This window comes from Trachemys scripta, chromosome 10, assembly GCF_013100865.1.
Source record: "Trachemys scripta elegans isolate TJP31775 chromosome 10, CAS_Tse_1.0, whole genome shotgun sequence".
NCBI lineage: Eukaryota > Metazoa > Chordata > Testudines > Emydidae > Trachemys > Trachemys scripta.
Genome location: NC_048307.1, coordinates 55,419,749 through 55,442,869, shown reverse-complemented (window position 1 = coordinate 55,442,869; position 23,121 = coordinate 55,419,749). Strand labels below are relative to the sequence as shown.

At 40.3% G+C, this 23,121-nt stretch overlaps 1 protein-coding gene across 1 annotated transcript in view; it reads right to left on the bottom strand.

Annotated features, from left to right (window-relative positions):
• TRPM1 (transient receptor potential cation channel subfamily M member 1) overlaps window positions 1-23,121 on the bottom strand; it is a 78,275-nt gene that overhangs the window by 38,224 nt on the left and 16,930 nt on the right. The window contains exons 9-15 of the mRNA XM_034783765.1: window positions 17,048-17,120; window positions 14,847-14,947; window positions 10,690-10,863; window positions 7,642-7,776; window positions 5,431-5,481; window positions 2,292-2,432; window positions 1,346-1,375 (exon numbers count right to left, since the gene is read on the bottom strand). Of these exons, the coding sequence (XP_034639656.1) occupies window positions 1,346-1,375; window positions 2,292-2,432; window positions 5,431-5,481; window positions 7,642-7,776; window positions 10,690-10,863; window positions 14,847-14,947; window positions 17,048-17,120 (705 nt within the window). The remainder of the gene's footprint in view (window positions 1-1,345; window positions 1,376-2,291; window positions 2,433-5,430; window positions 5,482-7,641; window positions 7,777-10,689; window positions 10,864-14,846; window positions 14,948-17,047; window positions 17,121-23,121) is intronic.

Below are 23,121 nucleotides of genomic sequence, written 5' to 3'. Positions count from 1 at the left end.
TGCCAATTTTGGTTGGATGTATTCCTGGAGATTTCATCACAGGACATAATCTTTAATAAAAGATTAATCTTTAATTCCTGGAGACTTCAGGGAAATCCTGGAGGGTTGGCAACCCTACTATTCACACAGTGGTAATACAAGCTTACGTATATGCTTCATATACAGAAGTCCCTAATCTTTTCATGTACCAAGTATCTAACTGGTATGTTCTAAGGTATCAATTAGAAATGGTTAGCTCTGCCTTCAGATCAGATACTGAGCTTCCCAAAGTTTGTTGGAATCTGAACCAGGGTTCTGGTTTGGGCCCATGGGAGAGACAGGTCCCAGGTACAACATTTGGATCCAAATCTAAACTTCCCTGAAGTTCTGGGGTGGTTGGGGCAGGGCTCAGACCTGGGGTTCTGGTTCAGGTCCATCTCATCTCTTGGCTGTTTACTACAGAGCAGTGCTGATATGCTCTGAAATAATCAGCTATGTTTTACAATGGAAGAAAATAACTAACATAACCCTTAGTTAACTTGACTGAAAAAGCAATTTCCCTCTCTGACCTGTCTAAGGCTATGTCTACGCTAAATGTACATTCTATGATTCTATAGTAAGGATATAAGTACAGACGCAGTGGGTCCAGATAGCGCAGTTATAAACAGCAGTGTAGATGTGAGACATGGCTTAGGTGAGAAGAGCAAAGTGCCCTGCATGCCTTAACCCCCAGGGTACATACCCTGCATGGCTCTCTACATGCCCAAACAGTGCCTCCCACATGTATGCTGCTATCTTTAGCACCATAGCATCTCACTGCCTCTCCCCTGTGAGAGCCTTTCCTTCCCACTGCCGGAGCCTTTCACTGCAGTGCGAAGCTACACACCACAGTGACAAGTGTGGACGCAGTCTGCCTTTCACTGCGGCGGGTAGCTACACATGTAGTGCCTGTACTTTACATGCTGCTATAGGTGTAGACATAGCCTAAATCTTCAATGCATAAACTGCATTTTAAATATAAAGAGGATATGACCCTAAATTATTCAGCTGCTATATTCTCTCTCATCACTATGTTCTCTGTGTTCATATCTAAAATTGTTTTAGCTACAGTATTTTCCAACACTGGAGTGTGCTATTACATAATACTGCTAAAAACTGCTTGAGGATTATGTGAGCAAAGCTCTATGCAGAACTCAAGACCTTAAATATAAAGCAGGTTGCTGGTGTTTCAAAAGTAATCTGTAAAATAGAAGATCCCAGTCAGATACAATTTATATTAAATCAGTGTAAAACTGAGAAAGCTCAGAATGATGCAGAAAGGTGTTTTTCCTAGTTATATGAAAAAAAAAACCAAAACCCAACTTACCTCCATTCCTAAAAGTTTAAGAGCTTTTGGCTGCATATTTAAAAGAAAAAAGAAAAAAAAAATCTAGTTAGATGGAGGGGAAAATGCAAAGATGTAAGAGTGCCAAAGAAAGTAATTTTTTCATTTGTATAAATAGGAACATTATTTGGCTAATAGCTGTAACTCTATTTTGGAAGGGAAAAAAAAGTTTCTTATCCTGCCTCCCTCTCCCTCCCAATCATTCTTTGACTCTGATACCAAAAAAAGACCACTTTCGAATTAAAAACAAACGAAACCAAACCCATTTAATCAGAGGCATCTATGAGAAATGAGAAACAAGCCCTTGGTGAAACCTGTTTTCCTATTTTTTGCCCCTTAGAAATTAGAATCTTTATTCTATTACATTTTCTTAAAATGACTCCTCTTTATATTCCATTAGCTTCATGATCAATGCTATATTCTGGCAAGAGAACAGTTTATTTTGGGTAATAAGCCCTTACTCTTGGAAGCAATCTTTTACAGGATATTTGCAAAGTTGTTACTCTTCTGAGGCAGCTCCTTTGTCTTACCTGGATTGGGCCCATGGATTATTACAATTACTTGCTCACTGAGCTTTAGTTTATCCCTGTGTTTTTTATATAACTATTTCATGCAGTTACAATAACTTTAGAAGGTCACGCTCACAAATTAAAGCTAGGAATGGCTAAACATACATAACACACAGTTAGAAATACTTGGATTGTTAACTACCAAGAAGTGTGGAAAGCACACACTTGGACAACATATTTAGCACATATTGGGACCCTGAGTCTTTACTCTTCAGCTCAGATATTTTGCATTATCCTCATATTAACTCCACAGGCTGTTAAATGATGATCAAGTGGACACACAGTAGTTCACACAAGATTCAACCAGTGGAGAATTAGTTATTTTGATTATTAACACTACAACATTAACTCATTCTTACCCTCTTTGGTCCAAATAAATTATTGTAAAGGGTCCGAAAACTTTTTCGAGTATAGTTGCAGCGATAAGCTCCACCCATGAGGTATTCAAGTACAAGACCAATATCTATCAGGCTGATATGATAATCGGGTGGAAGATTTCCCTACAAAATACAAAGTGTATTTTTAGGATATAAAACAACAATAAAGCATATACAGAGACTTGCCCTGGCTATATACAATATGACACATTTATACTCATACTTGGTAGACATTAATATTTTATTCATTATTAATATATCCATCCAGGGAAAATTTTTTACTTGAGGCCAAATTCTCCTTTGGGGAGCTGTCTGTGTATTCAAGGGTAGAATTTCAGCAGTGGTTTTTGGTAACATAGATATCAGTACAGAGTTATTTGCAGCAGTTAAATAATATGTAATGGAACTATAAATGTATTAGGGAAGGGAAAAGACAAGAGCTTTATAGTTTTTAATATATTTCTGTTAAAATGGATACAATCTTATTATTTTTAATAAATAATTGCAGCTGAAGATTTATACACATTCTGTTGGCTATGTGCTCCATGGACATTTGATGTAATTTCATAGGTTTTCATTTTATAGATAACTTGCTTAATTTTAGTGTGTCTATCTCATGGCTGAAAGATTAAAGTAATGACCAGTCTTACTAGAGGTACGCGCTGCTGATAAATTCATTTGAAACCGTTTTTAATTCAAAAATAAAAATCAAGTGTTTATAATAGCCATGAGGCTTGGTTCTGCAGAACCTGACTGATGAAAGTACTCTTCACATGCACGAGTAGTTCCTCTGAAGTCAATGGGACTGCTCGTGGGAGACAGGGCTTGCAGGATGGCCCCCAGTGGCTTTGAGTTCTTTGAACTGAATTAATAACATCACATTCCATGTCTGAATGGGATTTCGATCTGCATATTAATCTGAACAGCTTTGTCTATTTTAAGGTTTTATTAATGCAAGAATTAATTTTGCTTTTGAGATGGTTTAAAGCTGGCTTTTTGTATAATGGAGTGGGTGGTTTTTTTCCCTGTACCCCTTAATAAAAATCAAAACAAGCATTCTATTACTATAACATTTCCACTAATACACTGCTTGAATACTTATGATCTGTGCAATAATTTAGTGAGATATCATTATACTGCTCATACGCCAAATGTAAACATATTATCACTAATAATTTTATAAACAATTTTAATAAATTTGATAAACTATAAATATACTATGCTACTAAGTATATTCAGTTATGGAGAACATTATAGTACTTGCAAACTCTATAGTATACTAGGTGCTCAGATTCCTTGGTGATGAGCATGGTATAAGAACCTGAATATAAATAGATAACTCCTATATTTAATTTACTCAACCTCAAAATGTGAGTCTCTGTGTTTTAAAATAAAAAGTGACAATTACAAATTAAAAGGGGATTGCAAATTGTGTGATTCCTCAGAGAAATCAAAGAGAAAATTATCTGAATTGGACAGTATAATGTGTCCTTAAGATAAATATAATCGTTCAATGGACTTTAGATAAGTCCCCACACAAAGTCAATGGAAAGACTCCTATTGACTTCAGTAGACTTTGGATCAAGTCTATGATGAGAAGTCGAACTACTAAATTACAATTTGTTTTAATTATTCTATTTATTTCAGGATAAGTCAGATTTGTTTATATTCCTTGCTTTTTAAAAAGAGAGCAATTATGTGTAGCATACTGATACAAGAGTTTCCTCCTGCTTGTGAAAGGGGTCAGAATACACTGTAGCTTTTACTGTATGGATAACTTTTTTCCCCACCTCATTATTATCTACAATTCCCAGCCCATCATGTACAGGGAAATTTGGGTTAATCTGCAGTCTAAACTTGGTAAACAGGCAGGTTGTACAACTTATATTGTCATATTGTTAAAGATTGGTTGGACAGTTACATTAAATCTCCCAGAGCTGTGACTGAGCACTGTGTTTCACTGTTCTAACTGTATCCTTTGTTGCACATCACAGCAAGGTTTAGTCTAGAACACCACTTAGCAATAAACTATGATGAAAGAGCTACATTCTAGGGAAACAAATCACCTCCATGTTAACCCAACCAAATCCCCGAACTTGTCGCTGAATGAGAGTGAGCCATGGAAATGCGATGACCAGGAGGAGAAAGATGGACAGACAGATAGGAAAAATACACAGAAGAGAGTTAGTACCATTGGAAAATGTGAATAATGAAAAATTAGATAAGAATTAAACCCTGAGGTGGATCATTATCAGGGCCGGCTCCAGGCACGAGCTTGGCAAGCAGATGCTTGGGGCGGCCACTCCGGAAAGGGGCGGCAGGTCCAGCTATTCGGCGGCAATTCGGCGGATGGTCCCTCACTCCCGCTCGGAGCGAAGGACCTTCCGCCGAATTGCCGCCGCAGATCGCGATCGCGGCTTTATTTATTTATTTATTTATTTGTTTGGCTGCTTGGGGCGGCCAAAACCCTGGAGCCGGCCCTGATCATTATGGATTATACATTGACCCAATCCTGCAAAACTTTCATGAGGAACTCTCACTGAAATCAGTTGAGTTTTTCCTTGCAACAGGAATGCAGGATATACTCTGGGTAGCAAAATAACACATGCAAAACCCATCAAATATAGTGAATTTAACACTATGCCTTACAATACATTTATATGCAGTAGATGGTAATGAATAACAGATTTATGATTTCTAACTCTGAAGAGTGGAAGTGACTTTCTCCCAGTGGAAGTGGTAGAAGTAACATTGCTTGGGAGTCTGAAAAACACACTAGTAAATACACAGAAAGGAACAATCCTGCATTGGCAGGTGGATGGACTGGATAATGGAGTAGATATTTTCTCTAACTTCTGTTTCTGCAATTTTGCAAGGAAATATTTTTCCACTGTAATGTTGTATGTAAGCTTCTTTTGATATGTAAAGAAATTAAGTATATTTAAATCTGGTCTGAGTATCTTACATTACTAGTGATTTAACTTCCCTTTCCTTAAAAACTATAATTTAATTTCAAAGTTTTATTTTCCATCTACATTATGTTCACTTCCCTCACTGATTTGTACAATTAAAATAATCATGAAAATAAATCCCAATATCTGGAAATAATATAAAAACTTACCTTTTTCACATCCCTGACTAGCAAATGCAGTGTATTTGGTGGACCCAATCTCTGAAAGAGAGACCATTCATATTTTGTTAGGCCTTTAGTTCTTCCCCTTGATTAAAAAAAAAGTGTAGTTTCTGCAAAGCATTAGAAATTTGGATGTGAATTCCCAGAACGATCATTTGTTCATTATCCGAACAGCACATGATTAGGTACTGTTTTCTTCATGGATAAAAAGATGGGAGGCACAACTGGCCAAAAGTAACAAGTCACTAATAGAGTTTACAGCCACCTTTGTGCTGCTATCAACCTAGGAACCCTGTGCAATGGTCCAGTCCTCAGATATACATCCACAGGAGCCTTCAGGTTGCCTTAACTCGCACTGGCTGCCAACAGCTACAAGGTGCTGTAATCCCCGCTTGGGAATCGCAAGGTGCCTTGGCAGTGACCCTTTACCTTTGGCCACACCTCCCATACTAACAGCAGGGAGAGGTGATGGAGGAATAGTTTATGGCAGCTTCTGTGCCCAATATTTTAAAATTCTGCAAAATTCTGCATATTTTATTTGTGAAAATAACACAATATAATCATGCTAGTTTCAATTATTTTGTAATTTATTTCAAAGACCTGTCAGCAACTATGTCTATAACAATACAGACAACAAAAAATATTCAAGAAATGTTTTTTGACAAGTAGATTCCTTACTAGGTATATGAATACAGAACTCTGAGTAATAATTCATTTAAACTACAATATGGAAACGTATTTCCTGCAGCCCTAAGAAGCAGTGAAAAGCCTTGGGGAAGCCAGGGATAGTGGAGGAGCTGAGGGAGAGGGAAAAACTGCTGGGAAGGAGCCTGGGTGTGAACCTGGAGGGTTGTTGGGTATGGGTGGGAGAACAATGTAAAAGGTTTTTGGGAGAGGGAAGGGTTTGTTAGGGAGCCACCACCATGCAGACCCTGGACGACCCATAGTCTCTCTCATTTCGTCAGGCACATCTGCCCCTGTCCCCATGTGTCCCCGCACCCCCCTCAGCCACTTTCCCCATCCCCATGTGTCCCTGTACCCCCACTTAGTCACCTCCTGTCCCAATGTGTCTCTGCACCCCCACTCCCATTCAGCCCCTGCCCCAGTCTGTCACCCCCAATAGCCCTTCTGAACCCCAGTCTGTGACCCCCCAGCAGCCCCAGGTGCCCCATGCTGTCTGTGCCTCCATATCCCATGCCTCCTAATCTGCCCCCTGGGCAGGGTGCGGTGAGCAAGGCAACTTCTTTCTCTTTCCTATCCGGAGCTGGGGCTGCTCCTGCCCAGGAGCCACTGCTCTGTGTTCTGGTGCCACAGCGGCCCCTTGTGGATGAAAGGAGTAACTGCAGCACCTTTCCAGCAGAATGTATTTTTTGTGGAAAAAAATTCTGCGCAGCACATGAATTCTGCACAGGAGTAAGGATCTACTGGGGTGTTCTGTCTGTGGGTTTGTGCAAAGGAGACTAGTCCCAAGCAGCCTATGTGTTATAAAAGAGGCAGCATAACCTAGTGGATAGTGCACTGGACTGGGATTTAGGAGAACTAGGTTTTATTCCTGGTTCTGCCACTGGCCTGCTGGGTGACCTTGGGCGGGTCACTTTGCCTCTGTGCCTTGGTTTCCCATTCTATAAGGGGGAATAATGATACTCAGCTCCAGGTGTAAAGTGCTTTGGGATTTATGGGTGAGAGTTTCTATATAGCATTTTATTATTACAACAATAAAGGATAAAGAAATGAAAACTAACTGAGGATCAACAAGATTGTGTGTCACATCAGTGAGCGAGTTAAGAATATGTAGGTAAAAAGCCACAGCTATTGGCTGATACTATGGTTTTAATGGCAATACTAGTTATTAAAGAGTTCTTAATATGCATTTTAAAAATACGTCACTATATTTACATGATAAACCATAAGATTGTCTAGAAGCTGCTCTAGGCTTAGTCAAGATACTCTGTGTATCTTAAAGTATTACGAAGCCATGAGTTATTACAGTGACTCCCTCTAGTGATATGCACCTTTCGTGGACTGTCAGTGTGCCCTGTTTTTTTCCCCTTCAGTTGTTGAAGTATAAAGTGAAACCACCAGTTGGACAGTTTCTGTGCCAATTATTGGGGGTGGGAGGAAGGGAGAAAGGAAAAGGTGTCACGCTGAACTCAACAGTGAGAGACACAGCAGTTTATATCAGAATCACAGCTCACTCACAGTATTATAAAGCTCTTCTAGTCGAGGAATAGTGAGGAAGCGTTGCATGTTCACGCCATTTTCAATCAAGAGTTTCACAAAATCGACTCGATCCAGTACCAGGGCATCCAGCATAGCCTGCTCCAGGGAATTCACCTGAAAGTTGAGAACAGAGAACACAATGCAAACCCTGGGCAAGTAAGTCAGAGATGCTGCTCCAGCAACTGCTAAACAGAAGTTTTTTGGTTGTTTAATAAAAGAATTCACATGTGAATTTCAAGCTATGTTCAGTCATCTACATGTCAAATGTCATTTTGAAAAATGAGAATGTCCCCGAGAGGTGTTCCATGTATAGTTTAGATGTTGTGGTTTTTGTTTTTGTTTTTTGTTTTGGATGTGTCCTTAATGTTGAAGTAATGAGAGCAGTAAATGAAACCTTTAGGAACATGATTGTAACGTTCAGTACTTTTTATTTGGTATCTTATAGCTAAACCAAGTGAAATGATACATTATATGAAGAGGTGGGTTTGCTTGCTGTGTGTGATGGGAGCAGGTTACATTTAAAAAGAATGAACTGCACAAACGTAAAGAGTGCACACATAGGCAGCATCCATTCAACTGACAAGCTGTTGCCTCAAATAGAGAGAAGTGGGAATATGCACTGGCTCCGATCTTCTGAAAAAAAATCCCCAAGTTCTTGCTAGAAATATTGGTCAGAAAACATACAAGAGCTTCCCTTAATATGGCTAAACATGGGAACAACCTAATAGAATGTTCAACTTAAAAAAAAATTAAAATAAACCCATAGGAAATTCAAAACAAAAGAACTGTCTTCCTGTAAAATGTTAAGTCTTCCTCACTATTCACTGATGAGCTAGAAACATTCAAAGGAATACTTTTTTGTAAAGGAAAAACTATATATTTTTGCAGTCTTTCTCTTCCCAAATATGGTTTAATCACTTTGGTTCAAACCTTCCAAAACAATTCACTCCTGAACTGAAAACAAACCTGCCAAATTTCAGCCAGGAAGGAAAAAGACTGGAAAATGTAGAAGTATTAATAGCAACAGAAAATTACCACCTAAAATGGAAATGCTTGTGTGACCTTAGCTATAGGTAGATTGCATAGAAATTATGAAGACACTTATAAAATACATAAAAGTAGGGCTGTCGATTAATCGCAGTTAACTCATGCGATTAACTCCAAAAAATTAATCGCGATTAATTGCACTGTTAAACAATAGAATACCAGTTGAAGTTTATTAAATATTTTTGGATGTTTTTCTACGTTTTTCAAATATATTGATTTCAATTACAACACAGAATATGAAGTGTACAGTGCTCACTTTATATTATTTTTGATGACAAACATTTGCACTGTAAAAATGATAAACGAAAGAAATAGTATTTTTCAATTCACCTCATACAAGTACTGTAATGCAATCTCTTTATCGTGAAAGTGTCACTTAAAAAAGAATCTACATTTGTGTTACATAACTGCACTCAAAAACAAAACAATGTAAAACTTTAGAGCCTACAAGTCCATTCAGTATTACTTCTCGTTCAGCCAATCGCTAAGACACAAAAGTTTGTTTACATTTATGGGAAACACTGCTGCCTGCTTCTTATTTACAATGTCACCTGAAAGTGAGAACAGGTGTTTGCATGGCACTTTTATAGCCAGCGTCGCGAGGTATTTACGTGCCAGATATGCTAAACATTCGTATACTCCTTCATGCTTCAGCCACCATTCCAGAAGACATGCTTCCAGGCTGATGATGCTTGTTAAAAAAATAACACGTTAATTAAATTTGTGACTGAACTCCTTGGGGGAGAAATGTATGTCTCCTTTTCTGCTTTACCCACATTCTGCCATATATTTCATGTTATAGCAGTCTCGGATGATGACCCAGCACATATTCGTTTGAAGAACACTTTCATGGCAGATTTGACAAAATACAAAGAAGGTACCAATGTGAGATTTCTAAAAATAGTTACAACACTCGTCCCAAGGTTTAAGAATCTGAAGTGCCATTCCAAAATCTGAGAGGGACGAGGTGTGGAGCATGCTTTCAGAAGTCTTAAAAAAGCAACACTCAGATGTGGAAACTACAGAAAAAAAAAAAACCTACAGAAAAAGAAAATCAACCTTCTGCTGGTGGCATCTGACTCAGATGATGAAAATTAACATGCGTCAGTCCTCTCTGCTTTGGATCGTTATTGAACAGAACCCGTCATCAGCATGGACGCATGTCCTCTGAATGGTTGTTGAAGCATGAAGGGACATATGAAGCTTTAGCGCATCTGGCATGTAAATATCTTATGACGCCGGCTACAACAGTGCCATGTGAATGCCTGTTTTCACTTTCAGGTGACATTGTAAACAAGATGTGGGCAGCATTATCTCCTGCAAATAGTAACTAAACTTGTTTGTCTGAGCGACTGGCTGAAGTAGGACTGAGTGGACTTGTAGGCTCTAAAGTTTTACATAGTTTTATTTTTGAATGCTTTTTTTTGTACATAATTCTACATTTGTAAGTTCATCTTTCATGATAAATAGATTGCACTACAGTACTTGTATTAGGTGATTTGAAAAATACTATTTCTTTTGTTTTTTACAGTGCAAATATTTGTAATAAAAATAAATATAAAGTGAGCACTGAACACTTTGTATTCTGTGTTGTAACTGAAATCAATATATTTGAAAATGTGGAAAACATCCAAAAATATTTAAATAAATGGTATTCTATTCTTGTTTAACAGCGCGATTAATTACAATTCATTTTTTTAATCACTTGACAGCCCTACATAAAAGGTCTCCTATGCCTCAAAATATTCCAGGCATCAATATGTCCCTCACCAGAAGTTAATTCCTTTCATTCCAGGTGGGATTAATGTGTCTGTTTGCATCACTTCTAGGGCCTTGTAGAAGTTAACTCATTCTTTGATTTATCTTTGGGGTAGGCTGGGTGTGTGCATATGTAAACTGAGAAGAACAGATTAGAGGGAGGAGTCAAACGAGATAAAGAACAGAGCAGCAACTGGAAAAAAGCTGCCACTTTCACCTTACCCAGTTTAGTAGTTCAAGCTTCCGTGGATCTGTTTCTTCTTCCGGCTCTTCTTTCATTTTCCCTCCCTTTTTTTTCCCTTTTCCTTTCCCTCTGGCTGCTTTAGTTTGAGCTGCTGGAGATTTCTTTTCCTTCTCAGGTGCTGTGCCATCAGTCACTGTAAGGCTTCCTAAAGGCTACATTTAATAATGCACAAATATTAAGATAATACAGTCAATTGTTTTGGCAATTGGAGGATTGTACATCAATAGAATGTTCTATTGAATCTTAATACCACCACTCTCTTTTACAGTGGTGCTATGTGTAACCTACCCTCACTCAGTGTGGCATGCTGTCCCCCTCTAGTGGTGGCTAGGCCACATATAGAGATTGATGAGCCTCATACAGCCTTAGCTAACAGATCTGGAACTTTCAGCTTAGGCAGCGTAGAGGCTAATGCTTTAAGATCTAGACATCCCACGTTTGATCCCAGCTGCTTATGACTTACTCAGGAGCACAGAGTAACATATAAAGAAGAAAACGGAATAGGCAGAGAATTCACAGTTGAAAAGGCAACATCTAGTACACAATCGTTATCTGTAGTGGCAAATCTCTCAAAACACCAAGGCCCAAATTGGGACATAATGTGTGAGAAAGATCGAAAATGAGGAACACCACACTCAACAAATTCACGCAGGGATTCATTCCCTGAGTGCACTTATTCCATAACCATTTGCATGATTCTTTATCCCTGATATGAGCAACAACATTTCAAAGTGGGACAGCACCATATTTTTGTGGTAAGTAGTTAAGTCTGGGACTCAAGTGGATGTCTCAAAGTAAGGTACAACTGAGAGGTATGGTAAGATGCTGAGTATGAGCCTGGCACTTCACCTTCTTTCCACTTTTTAAACATATGTAGAGAAATAGTGGAATGTCAAAGTAAAAGCAACAAGCGGATAAGGAATAGAAGGGACAGTGTTAATAAGAATGCCACATGGCCATCAACTGACCTCTATATAGTCGTATGGGCTAAGGCCAAAGAGGGAAGATTGCAGTTAAGTGGATCATTTACATGCTAAGATCATGCTTATGTTCATGTCTCCTCAAATGTGCCTATTCTCCACTACCCCCTTCTCCATTTTAACCTGTGCTCTTGGGAGAAGGAAGGAAGGCACACTTGAGGCTAGAATTGGGCAAATCGCGAATTTTCAGTGAATCAGCAATTTCAAAAAGTTGAAAAAAATTCATGCCAGATGGAACCAAACATGTCATTTAGGCTTGGACCATTTAACATTTTTGAATTTTTAAAAATATTAAAGAAAATTTTGAAACAAAAATAATTTCAAACTGAAAAAATCAATTTTTTCAAATTGTGTTTGTTATTTTTCTTAAACCAACAATTTGGTGAAACCAACTTGAATTCACAAGATGCTTCAATGTCACCAAATGTGCATTTTTCAATGAAAAAAAAAGATTTGGCTGAAAATTTTTGAGACTACTTCCCCTCAGTTTGGACTGCTGCACCTAGCACTTAACTTGTCCTCATACATAACTTACACAAACGTTTATGCTAGACCACAACAAATTGGTTCATTGTGCAGAGAACTGCAGGATCAAGGCCATACACGTTTGCTTAACAAAGCTTTCTTTTTTGCACAAAGTCCTCTCACACTATCCTACCATGAAAGCATTTACAAGTCAGGACAGAAATGGATCTGTAAACTCACAGCAAACACTACATCAAGCGCAATCTTTATTAATTTGAAATGACAATGAATTGTAATCGGCTCATGTAATTTCCACAAAGAGTTGAAGAGTACAAAGATGAAACTGGACAAAACAGCAGTAGGTTTTGTTTGCTCGTTGATGTTTTTTAATCTAAACACAATGTGGAGATTGGAACAGTTCCTCCAGATAAATTGATTTATAATAATACTTATATTGTTTAGGATCCCTAAATCCTCTTTATGAAAATGTTTTTAATGGACCGTGAATACTGGAAACATCACATTGCTAACAGGGAAAGAATAAAATAGCGTATACAGGAAGGACTTTTGGTTAAATTTTTAATGACTGAGGTTTCTAAATGAAATTAACCTCAATGAAGCACATAGTGTGGATGTAAAGTATTTTACTGACCATTTTATTGTACGTCATTTCAAGAAAGACATCTAATTAAAAAAAAAAAAAGAACCTTACTTAATTCTTATGGCCTATGTCATCGTGGTTCCTCAGAACACTTTGTAATCAGGAGCGGTGCCAGGGTTTTTGCCGCCTGAGCATTCAGGGGGCCTGGGGTCTTCGGCGGCGGGGGTCCTTCTGCTCCACATCTTCGGGGCACTTCGGCGGTGCGTCCTGGAGCGAGTGAAGGACCCACCGCCGAATTTCCGCCATAGACCCGGAGCGGAAGGACCCCCTGCCGCCGAATTTCCGCTGAGGGCGGCAAAATGCTGCCCCTCAAATCCTGCTGCCCTAGGCGACCGCCTAGGGTCGCCTAGTGGAAGCGCCGGCCCTGTTTGTAATAATTTCATACCAGATGGTTCATGTAGTAAAGCAAAATGCACCAGCATATTGAGTCACCAAACTGGCTTAAAACAAGGTTTTTTTAGTTACATGTATGACTCTAGGGTAGAATTTTCAAAAGCACTCAAGTGTCTGATCTTCCCCCATTGAAATCAATGGGAGCTTTACCATTAACTTCAATGGGCGCAGTATCACACTTTAAAAATGATTTAAGAGCACAAGACCCATTTCAATGCCTTAGGCATTTCTGAAAATCTCACCCCTAGATTCATTTTGCATCATCTAATACACTAAGGGCCTGATATTCAGCATTGGTCTCTTTGTGGTCATGATTTTGTCCCATTAATTCAAACTGGGATTTTCAAAGGAGTCTCCTAGGTGCCTTTATAATTTCCAGCCCTACTGTGTAATTTATTAGAGTTAGACATCTAACCACCTGCTTGCACTCACCAGTCAGGCAGCTGGAGGTCTAAGTAGTATTAATAGAACATGCAGTTCACTATGGGTGTGATGACTGGGTTCTGATGAGGCCTGAGGCTTGGTCTACCCTACAGAGTTAGGTCGATGGAAGGCAGCTTATGTCGATCTAATTATGTCAGTGTACACACTACAGCCTTGCTCCCACTGATGTATGTGCCTATTACACTAACATAATAACTCCACCTCCATGAGAGGCATAGGGCTTATGTTGTGTAACAATGTAGTGTCCGTGTTGACCCTGAGTTACTTACATTGGCTGCTGGCTGTCATTCTTGTCAATTTCACGGCTCCATGCTGAAAGCCAAGCTGTCACCGCTGGGTGGATGAGGAGCTCCAGCTAGAGCCTGGCTGCCCCTCTGGGCACCTTGCCACAGCTGGGCTGTGCCCACCCAACTTGGAACCTGGCTGCCACCTGGAGACTCCCAGCTCCCAGTGGGGAGCCCAGGTGCCATCTGGAGGCTCCTGGCTGCCTGTGCGGAGCCCGGTTGCACCAAGGCTCTTGGCTCCCTGTTGGGAGGCCAGGAGCCGTCCAGCCTCCGGCGCAGAGCTCCCTGCTGGGAGCCGGGGGAGCTGGGCTCCTGGTGGCGGGGAGCAGGGAGCCGAGAGCTGGTGTGGTGGGTGGAGGGCAGCCGGGCTTCCTGCAGGGAGCTGCATGTGGAGCTGAGAGCCCAGGTTCTCAGACCCCCACACTGCCACTCTTAAGTGGGTGGAAGCACTCCTGGTGTGGACGCACAACACCAACAGAAGGATGGCAGTGTGTACATGAACCACGAGAAGCGCAGGGTTTATGTCAGTGTAGTTAGAGCGATGCCCTAACATAGGTCTATTTAAATTTCTAGTGTAGATATGCACTCAGCATAAATCAGGCCCCATATGATTTCCATTATTTGAATTTCTTGCCTCAAGAGGAATCCTGAATAAATTCATTTGCTAAATTTATGCTGCTACTTTTCATTTCAAAAGCACACGAGTTTTGTCATTATTAACTTTTTGGAAAAGGTAGACTGGTGATATTTTATAATGAACAGTCCATATGGAATATTCCAGACCAGGTCATCATGCATACCAAAAGAATTCAACATTACTGTCATTGCCAAGAAAATCAAAGGAAGGGATATTTTTCACGTAATTTAAAATAATTGCTAACTAATCGGTCTAGGAAAAGCAGCTTTACCGGCCAGTGATGTCCAAAGACAAAGATTTGGCTACGTGCAATGTCCACACGGTTCCAGGCCAATGCCAAGCTCAGCTGATCTGGTGCAGATGCGTTGGTACCTATGCAAACAAAGGTATTTGGCATTTCACACTTCATGTAAATGAGTGGACACCACTGTAATTTAATTCTCTGGGGATTAGATCAGAACTTCAGCTGGTCTAACGGTGAGTAGTTATGTTGAAATGAATGGAGCTATGATTTTTTTACACCAGTTGAGGATTCGGCCCAATAATCCTTTCAAAATTGGGTATAGTAACATTGTTCCTTTTTCCTTGCAGTTCACAGAAATGGACCTTAGTCCCTTACTTATTTTAGCAAGAGTTTTAGTCTTGTCTCATTTATACACATTAGTGATACAATATCTTTCTCTGTAAATGTTGTTTAAACAACATTATGTAGTTTAAATGTTCAAGAATAATTGTCAGAAGCGACAGAATAATCTCAAAAGGTTCAGATTAGCTCGCAAACAAAAATCTTTGTGATAAGAGCATTATGGCTGAGAGTGTGCTTTGGAATCCAGGTAATAGTCCAAACCAACATTACTTTCTTTACAAAGATTTACTTTAAAAACAACAACAAAAACCAAACTCAAGTGTTAGAATGTTTGGAAATGACACGGCCCAGGGGAATTGGCTGGATCCCTTAATCCAGCCAGTTGAGTGATCCAGCTCATTCTGCATTGTCATATCATCCTCCATCCTCATTATCACCCATCTGATTTACACCCACACACAAACAATTTTTTAAACCAAACACTTTTGTTAGGACCTATGTAAAGGTACAGATAATTTACTAGGAGAGGATGGGAAATGGATCGATTGAATAAGAAATGGGATTTTATTCATTTGCTATGTTGAACTTTGGGTATATTTTTGCAAGTTTTGTGCGGCTAAGCTAAGTGTGGGTGGGTGATTTCAGGGGTTATTGCCACCCCATAACAAATCCCCACTCCTTGCTAAGAGTCTAGACCTTTATCAGAGCTTAAGCAGCTCCTCTGAAAGGCTTCTTCCTTCTCTAAACCCTGCTGACTTTATCCCTAATACTGCTCTGCTCCCTTCCACAGAGCATAATCAGTAGTTTGGCAGATGCCCTAAACACAGGTCTGGTGATTCCTTAATCCCATGCTTCTCTTTTCCCTACATCTTTCACCTAAAGTCTCTTTTGTAATCAACTGATATCAACTTCCAAAGTGCTTAACATTTGATAATAGCAGTTGTTCCAACAAAGACAGACTCAGCCACAAAGTTTAGGGGGTTTAGATTGGGGGGAAAAGAGAGAGCAAGCTTATTGGACAGATAAACCAATTACATTTAGAAGTGACTATAAAGCCTCACTCTAATCCTTGAACTACATTTTTTTTTGAGGTTTAAAAAAATCTAGTTATCTTCTTCCCTCTCCCCATGTTATTTATCATTTTGCATACACTGGCCAGGCCTGGAATTGGATGTATTGAAACACCATGAGACAGGTCAGAGAGACAGGTTGGGGAGGTAATATCTTTTATTGGACCAATGTCTGTTGGTGAAAGAGACAAGCTATTAAGGCTACGTCTACACTGCACACCTTACAACAGTGTGGCCGTGCCGCTGCAGCTGTGCTGTTGTAAGGTAAGCAATGAAGCTGCTCTTTGTCGCCGAGTTCTCTCCCCCACTTCACCTTGAATGGTCCCTTAGAATATGTGCTAAACAATCTGTTCCACCTTGCATTTAGCTGTGACACTCAGAGTACCTTTGCCAGACCTGAAGAAGAGCTCTGTGGAGCTTGAAAGCTTGTCTTTTTCACCAGTAGAAGTTGATCCAATAAAAGATATTACCTCACCTACCTTGTCTTTCTAATATACTGGGACCAACATGGCTACAACAAATGCAAACACAAATGAGAAAGGTTCTTCTGGTATTTCCTGCCCAAGTGGAAGAAGGAAGCTGTGGAAACTTCAGGGTAATGCTATGGAAAAGTTCAGATCTAGACCTTACATATTGGGCTCATATCTTAGCAGACCTGAACCCAAAACACCAAATGCTTTGAGGTTACTAATCTGAACTGATAAGAACAGAACACACAAAAGTTTTGGTATTTAGAATGACCCACACAAAGCAAGTGTTTATTTTTTTTCCAAGTTGGTTTGTTCATCCTTATTTGTTGCCTGCATAAAAACTCACCTTTAAGTAGAGCAGTTAAAATAGACATCTCAATGTCCTGTTGCCCCTCAGAACCCATACGGAACACAGTTATCTATAGGAGAGAGTAAAAGCAAACACACAATTAACTCAGGAACATAACTTAGAACAAAGGAAAGAAAGAGAATAAGGCTATGTCTACACTACACAGCTTTTAGCGACAGGGCTGTGTCGGTACAGCTGTGCCGCTAAATGTCGTGCAGTGTAGCTGCTGTTCGTTGGGTCTTCTGCAGACAATGCACTGTTCACACTGGCACGTCACGGCAAAACTTTTGTCTTTCCGGGGGGGGGGGCGTGAGGGGGGAATGTTGCCAGTGTAGACATAGCTTAAGGGAAAGAGAGAGAGAGAGAGAAAAAAGTAGAGCGATAAATTGCATATTTTTCTGTATTGTTTGAAAATTTTCAAAATTTTCAATTTCAATTACATTTTTCATTAAAATTTCTAATTTTGACAAATAAAAAGGGATGAAAACTTTCATATCTTTGTCCTGTTCTTTGACTGACTATACAACTAGTAAAAATAAAAACAAAAAATCAAAATTTTAAATTTTGATGAAATTTTTTCACTGACAGATTTTTGACAAAAAGCACAGGACAAAATTGCTGCCAATTTTATATAGGTTTCCAACCATCTCTAGTATTTTACAGTATTCTGAATTGCCCACTTATACCTGAAATAACCATTATGGCATTTCTTTGACTGAATTTAACATTCACACAAGTTTGAGATGCAAGTTAAGTAATACATTGACAAAAAGTACAATCCTAGATGTGGCAACTCTCTTCTACACAAAACTGAATATTTATATTGATGTTTGGTTCAGTTGCTTATTAATGAATCAAATCTACTGAGTTAAAAATGCACAATAGTGCCCTAACAAAGCAAGTTGCTTGGGACATTTTTCTGCAAACCTGCTTTCCTGTGCTTCACCTCTCAAAACACCCCTCTTTCACCAAGCAGGTAGGTACGGGTGTAACTTGCACATACAGTCAGTGACCTATGTTGGAGGTGGTGGTAAGGTGCAGGAGGCATTTGCCTCTGGCAGCACAATTCCTGCCCAAAGCATACGAGTGGAGAGTACACCCTTTGGACGGTACCGTTTGCTACCCCACTTCACACCAAACAAACTCTGCTCCCCGGGCCCTCCTCCCCTTCTTTGGTGTGCATTATGCCCTTGCACGCTCACAAAGAGAACACTCCCTGTGTTCCCACAAGCACTGCCAAGGCAGTTGTTCACAGCCCTTTTTCAAAGGGACAAGTGGCTAAAACAGGAACCAAGCTGAACCTTAAACCAGAAACTCATCAAAAAAGTTTGGGAAAAAAAGCCTATTTAATTTTTTGCCCCATTATTTTTCATATTTGCGACTGTCCTTCTGGGTTCCGGTTGGCATTAGAAAAGAAGTGCCAAAGCACTATAAGAAAGACTCCATCAGCTTAGTGTCATTAGAAACAGAGGGCTCAAACCTGCCAGATACTGAGAATTTTGGCCTTGATCCAGCCAAGCACTTAAGTCCAGGAGTAGTCCACTAAAGTCAATGGGACTGTTTAGATGCTTGAAGTTAAACATGTGCTTAAGTGCTTTGCTGGATCAGGGCCAGAGTGCACAGCATCTTGCAGGCTGAACCTAGAAAGCACAATGGGCTTTACAATGTATTTTATTTAACACGGTTACAGTACAAAGAATGATCTGACACTCACATTCTATGCAAACTTGATCTGGATTTGAAAAAAAAAGTGTGATGAAGGAACATAGGAACACTGACTTTCTGTATAGTCAGTGCTTCAAGTATTAACAAATGTCTCACTCAGTTAGAAAATACTACTTCTGTGGCAGAGAACTGGAGAGTAAAATGGATATAAATATCTAGCTTTCAATGAAGGTATCCTATAGTATGTCACTGATTCTGAGACTAGAGAGCCTTACACCTGTAGATGTCCTTTACTTTGTATCATTTTTATGTTACCCCAGAATATCTAAAGATGTTTCGCTTTTGAGTACTTGAGTGAGTTTTAATATATTCATATTGGCCTTCTGAAAAGTACTTCTATATGCTGTAAGGCGGATGCACTGATTTATGTTTCTTTCTGATTGCTCAATAAAAATAACTAGATTAGAACAGTCTGGTAAATAACTCTGTGCATTAGTGATTGTTATGCATTATTAGAATTAGTATTAGAATAATTATTAGAATAAGTATTAGAATAGCACCTAGAGGACTCAAACAAGATCGGGGTCCCATTGTTCTAGGTGCTGTACAAAAATGTAATAAGAAACAGTCCCTGTCCCCAGGAGATTGCAATCTAAATAGACAAGGCAGACAGTAGGGTGGGAGAAAAGGAAATACTATTGTTCCCATTTTACAGATGGGGATTGAAGCACAGGGAAAGTAAGCAATTTGCCCAACTCAAACAGGACATCTACTAGACTGTAAGCTCCCTGAGGCAGGGGCCATCTTTCTTGTTATGTGTATGTACAATGTACAAAGCACAGTAGGGTCCTGGTCCTGTAGACTAGGGAAGGTTACTACAGGTTAATTGGAGCACCTGTAGCCAATTAAGGCCCTGCCAGGAACCTAATAAAAAACCTCTGCTTCAGGCACACAGGGCGGAGTGAGGAAGGAGAGAGGACTGGAGTTTGGAGGTGTGTTGCTGAAAATTGAAACACCAGAGAAAGGGAGACCCTGCCCCAGCAGAGAGACTCCCTCCCCCAGTGTCAAGGACCGAGGGTAACTCTACCCAAGGGGGAAGAGGGTAAGAAATCCATAGGGGTTGAGAGGGACTGGGGCTCAGAGTGAGGAGCAAACCCAGACCCCTTCTCTGCTTCCCTCCTCTACCACCTTCCTGGGCCACTAGTGGGGGCCCTTGGCACCCCAAGAGCAGGGGTAAGGGGTGGTATCCTAGCCCCCCTGCCAAGAAAAGCATGGGACCCACCATACCAACGTTGGCCATTATGTCACAATCCTTGGAACCTTACTTCAGTTTCTGTTCAGTCCTTAGCGTAAGGATTGAGTAAAAATTGCATAAGAATCACAGGACTGGGCCTTTATTTAGGAAACTAGGGTCTGAGAACTAAGAAGCATAAAAATCTAAGGAATGGAAGTAAATTTGAAACGGCATAATTTTTCCTTGATGCAAATGCTGAACTCCCCAGAGTACCAATGGGAGTTCAACACTAGGAATGATGTCACCTTCTGATGTACCTCCAAAAGGAAATTATTGGAAGTCAAGAAAGGAAAAGAACATTTGTGAAAAACAGGAGGCCACTATGACACTAAACAGGCAGGGAATTACAGACTGGCATTGAAGGATTTAATTCTTATCTTGAAATTTGTGGGAATTGATGTTAGTGCCTCCTGGCAAACTGAGGTAACTATTAGAATGAAGAGTCTGCGACTTGTGCCAAAACTGTGGATGCTTATTGACAAATGGCCAAATTCTACAAGAGGTCAGCAGATAAGCACCTCTCCAAAAGTCCCCCCCCAACATGATAAGTGTGGGTCAGAGGTGTCCATCCTAATACTGTCTCCCCTCAAATCCCACAGTCAGCCTGCCCTGCCGAGCTCCTCAACTGGAGCAGAGAGTGGCTTTGGAGATCAGGGTGTGGACTGGTTGTTTTTTGTGCACATTTTGGCTTTTTGACCCAGCCAAGACCCCATCAACCCAGCCCACTGAAGAGACTGTTTGTGCTCTGGGCTGCCAGAAGATGGGTTCACATTAACACTGCTGTTACTGAGTGTATACGATATTCAATGGTGTTGTGACCATCATACGTTAGCCAAGATTTTTACCTAAAGTTTGGATCTGGAGAAATATATCAGATATTTAAATATTAATATATCCAGCTCATCGCAGGACTAGAAAAATAGCGACAGTCTCTAAAATTCATTCTCTCTCTGTTTTATGATTCCTAGCTCTACACCAGCTTCTTTTTTATACTTTTACAGAGAAGAATATGACAGAAGAAGGGGAAAGAGTTGGAGGCTGCTGAGACTCAGAGTTGATTTGATGGAAAAGATTTGATTAACTGGATTTCTGGATGTTCTGTTTGCTGCTCTTTATCCCCAAAGTGGGACATCAGGATTAATATTTAAGCTGATCAAATTGGTCTCATAACTCCCATTATTTACCCTAATTGCTGAATGCTCATTCTGTAACTTACTAAATTTTGTTTTGGCAGCAAAAGGCTATGAAAAACAGAGCAAGACGGGTACCCAGAAATCACCTACTACAGGACAGGCCCAACAAGGACAATAACAGAACACCACTGGCCATCACATACAGCCCCCAGCTAAAACCTCTCCAGCGCATTATCCACGATCTACAACCTATCCTGGAAAATGATCCCTCACTCTCACAGACCTTGGGAGGCTGGCCAGTCCTCGCTTACAGACAACCCCCCAACCTGAAGCAAATACTCACCAGCAACTACACGCCACACCACAGAAACACCAACCCAGGAACCTATCCCTGTAGCAAACCTCGTTGCCTACTCTGTCCCCATATCTACTCTGGCAACAGCATCAGAGGACCCAACCACATCAGCCACACCATCAAGGGCTCATTCACCTGCACATCCGCTAATGTCATATATGCTATCATGTGCCAGCAATGCCCCTCTGCCATGTACATTGGCCAAACCGGACAGTCCCTCCGCAAAAGAATAAATGGGCACAAATCGGACATCAGGAATGGTAACATACATAAGCCAGTAAGTGAACACTTCAATCTCCCTGGTCATTCTATTACAGATTTAAAAGTCACTATCATTGAACAAAAAAACTTCAGAAACAAACTTCAAAGAGAAACAGCAGAACTAAAATTCATTTGCAAATTCAACACCATTAATCTGGGCTTGAATAGGGACTGGGAGTGGCTGGCTCATTACAGAAGCAGCTTTTCCTCTCCTGGAATTGACACCTCCTCATCTACTATTAGGAGTGGACTACATCCACCCTGATTGAATTGGCCCTGTCAACACTGGTTCTCCACTTGCGAAGTAACTCCCTGCTCTCCATGTGTCAGTATATAATGCCTGCATCTGTAACTTTCACTCTATGCATCCGAAGAAGTGAGGTTTTTACTCGCGAAAGCTTATGCCCAAATAAATCTGTTAGTCTTTAAGGTGCCACCAGACTCCTTGTTGTTTTTGTAGATACAGACTAACACGGCTACCCTCTGATACTTGTACATTTTACCTGCAATCAGGCCTGAAATCATGGCCTTATCATGCTAACCATAGAACACTGTCCAGACATCAGTTTGAGATGGACGAGATACACGGCTCATTTACACTGATGACGCTCTTGTTAATTATAATGAGGCCAGCATTAACAGAACTGACCCAATGGAATCTTTCACTAGTGTCTTACATTCATTGGACCAAATTCTGAAGTCCTTAACTTGGATCTTATTAAGTCAAAACTGTCATTGAGAGTCAGTGGAGTATGCATGAGTAAGGAGCAGGAGCTGGAATCTGCCGCTCTTGCACACAAGGAGTAGCACCTCACTCCATGCGTACTCCCTTTATTGTGGATGAACTGAGCCTTAAGCATAAACTTTAGTATTTAGACTTGGGTTAAGACATCTTTGTTCATTTAATCTGCAAGAATCAGATCCCATTCTGGAAATGCAAACTGCTGCAGATATCACATAACTACGTGGGGAAAAAACAAACATTAATATACTTTCTTTTCCCTGACACTTCTCAGTGTACAGTGCCATGTTATGAGGGGGAACTATGGTCCCACTTCCCAAAGGTATTTAAGTGCCTAAACCCCATGGATTTAAATTATTTCAATGGGAGTTAGGCACCTAACTATCTTTGAAGAGCTGGGTCAACTTGTTTATAGAGATCAGACTGTCATGGTGTGTGGCTGCCCTATAGTGCCTCCTGCTGGCCTAGTATTCCACTCCTGCTCCTTGCCTCATTTTCCCTCCCCAAGGTGGGTCTCAGCTCACACACTAATCAGTTCCAGAGGGGTTTCTTAACCCTCCGGCCAAATCACAGCCAAGAAATACTAACTAAAAAGTCCCAACAAATAAAAAACGGAGCTTC